Below are 2,500 nucleotides of genomic sequence, written 5' to 3' on the forward strand. Positions count from 1 at the left end.
ACCTAGGTGCCGTTTGGACGAGTTAATATTCGCTGTGGATCGCACAAAAACCGCGAACAGTCGCGAAACGGAGAAGTCTTTGAGGAATCGTAAACTCGTAACAGGTATTGACGTAAAGCGCTCCCACATCAACCCCATCATCATTTACTAGAACGTGTGAAGAAAAGCTGTCTACTACCTCTTTAATGCTACTAGTTGCTCCCCACCCGCCATCCGCCCCCTTTCTTACCTTGGTCATGCCCACTCCGATCACGTATACTTTACGGACACCCATGTCTATGATATGTGGCGAACTGTTCGGAAAAGAGTGTCTTTAACAACAACTACGATTGCACTCCGTTGGCTGAAGGATGCTTCCAGCAACGTCCGGGTCGGGATAACGAGTCGGAATAACAAAATTCCGCTGGAGATCAGACTTTGTGACGACCCTTTCGGCGACTTGCTCGCGATCAACCAAAACCTGGAGGAAAACACACACGCAGTTGGCACGCACACTCTTACACGGTTTTGACAGCCAACTGAACTGTCGTGCCATTCGAAAGATGGCCGTTATTCCAATTTTTCAGTTCTTTTTTAAGAAAAAGAACAAATTAGGAATTACACATTAGAAACAAGAAAAATAATCAAGGACGGTGAAGTGGAGACGCACGGATTGTGTTATTATATATTGCAGCAATTACTACATTTTATTACATTCCATCCGGAGCTGACCTACAGCTGTTTTGCAGGTTTTGTAGATTCTGGTTTTTATACAGATTGTTATCAACAATATTTTACGTGTTCTTCCTGCTTCGATAATACGCCACATGGATAAGATCAACAATGTTATTCGAGTAAACTAGTGTAAAACTTTTGCTTCAATGGTGCTGAAAAAAAAGAATGATCCTAAATCAAATACCCATGCGGGTTCTCTCGCTTTCTTGTAATGCTGTAATTTTGTAAGCTAAAAATATGCCTTTATTTAATATTTTTCTTAAAATTAACTACCATAACTGATCGCATAGATATAACGGACACGATAGTGAACCTGCGTTCGTCTTCTAAAATGATGATATTAAATCATGGGTGCGATATAGAACTATCTCTATAACGATCGATCGTTTGAAACATAATTAAGCATTTACGAGCGCATGTAACCAACCCCTTCGCGCCATCAACCGTGCTCCACCACTGGTCGGCTGGTCCTCCGATGTTTTGCTTATGAATTTTACAAAAATATTACTTGGTACAACTGATAAATAATGTCTACTAGTAGCAGTAGTTATAATAGTAGTAGTAGTAATAATAATAATAGTAGCAGCTATATAAAAATGGCATTATGATGCCGCTTATAAAATATTGCCAAAGATAGTTACGATACTGTACACTGTGTATTATACTGTGTGATTGAGGGAGATCACAAACAAAACCTTGCAAAACCCGCGTGCAAGCCGCTTGCTCCTCTTCTCTTATATCTATATATATATCATGTCTGTGCGGCGATAGTCCACTCAATCACATCCTGCACACGGTCCACCGTTAACCCGACTGCTATTCAAATTGAACTCGATCTCGAGAGGTATCTGTTTCCTGACAAAAACCACTAAAACCATCGATCGTTTGCAGCAAGGCCGCAAACGTGCGTGAAAAGAAAGTGAGTGACATTAGCACCCGGTAGGTTTACAAGTTACCTTTACTTGGCGTGCTGGACATGCTAGCCATTATCGTGCTCAGTAAATCACTTGATTGCTTTTGGCTTTTTAGATCTTCATCCACAGCACAAGCGGTACCGGCTTTACTAGTGGTGGCGGCGGCGGTGTTGGAGTTATTGCTACTTTCGCTGCTACTGTTGGTGGCGTTATTGCCGCTGCTGCTGGTGCTACTGCTATTGCTGTGAGTGTTATTTGCGTTTGATACGTGTTGTTTGATTTTTGGTGTTGATGTGTCACTTTGCTTAGTGGATTCTGCTTGTTCTTGGGGTGGTGGTGGAGGCGGTGCCAATGGTGGTGAAGAGACAGGAAGCGGAGGCTGTGCCAAGCTCGCCGATGGCAGAGGTGGGTGGTGTGGTGGTGTATGGTGCATCGAAGAAGCATCTTTTACATGCGGCAACACGGTCACGCGTCGCTCAGCTTCGATATCTGCTCCAACCGATTGCCGTCGCCTACTGCCGCCAGCGTCTGCGGTTATGCTGTGTTGTTCAGCGCGGCCAGACTCTACTGTGTCTAGAGTAGAGGGCCTTTCCTCCGAATCATTGCCATTTATCACAGTATTATAATTGTTCATGCAATCACTTCCACCACCCGCTTCACTTTGCTTGTTTGCTGGCTTATGCTCGTCCGCACTCACATCCGTTAGCACTGTAACAGCACCAGCCGTGTCCGTTTGCGGTGCATTTTCAGTTATCGCATCTTTAGATGCACTTTTATCAAGCACCACTGGAGGAGCAACCATTGGTAATGGGTCTGACGGTTGTTCCTTATCTTTCGTCACGCTTGAGGAAGACTCGCGATGACTGCTGCTA

The 2,500-nt window shown here is 44.2% G+C and overlaps 2 protein-coding genes across 2 annotated transcripts in view; both read right to left on the reverse strand.

The window, feature by feature from the left end:
- The window catches only part of LOC126571877 (sterol carrier protein 2), a 3,088-nt gene extending 2,640 nt beyond the window's left edge, over nucleotides 1-448 (reverse strand). The window contains exon 1 of the mRNA XM_050230742.1: nucleotides 230-448. Coding sequence (XP_050086699.1) covers nucleotides 230-274 — 45 coding nt within the window. The 5' untranslated portion in view covers nucleotides 275-448. The remainder of the gene's footprint in view (nucleotides 1-229) is intronic.
- Nucleotides 449-949: 501 nt separating this feature from the next.
- The window catches only part of LOC126573486 (uncharacterized), a 6,924-nt gene continuing 5,373 nt past the window's right edge, over nucleotides 950-2,500 (reverse strand). Inside the window, exon 7 of the mRNA XM_050233646.1 lies at nucleotides 950-2,500. This exon is cut by the window's right edge and continues 1,246 nt beyond it. Coding sequence (XP_050089603.1) covers nucleotides 1,660-2,500 — 841 coding nt within the window. The 3' untranslated portion in view covers nucleotides 950-1,659.

This window comes from Anopheles aquasalis, chromosome 2, assembly GCF_943734665.1.
Source record: "Anopheles aquasalis chromosome 2, idAnoAquaMG_Q_19, whole genome shotgun sequence".
Lineage (NCBI taxonomy): Eukaryota > Metazoa > Arthropoda > Insecta > Diptera > Culicidae > Anopheles > Anopheles aquasalis.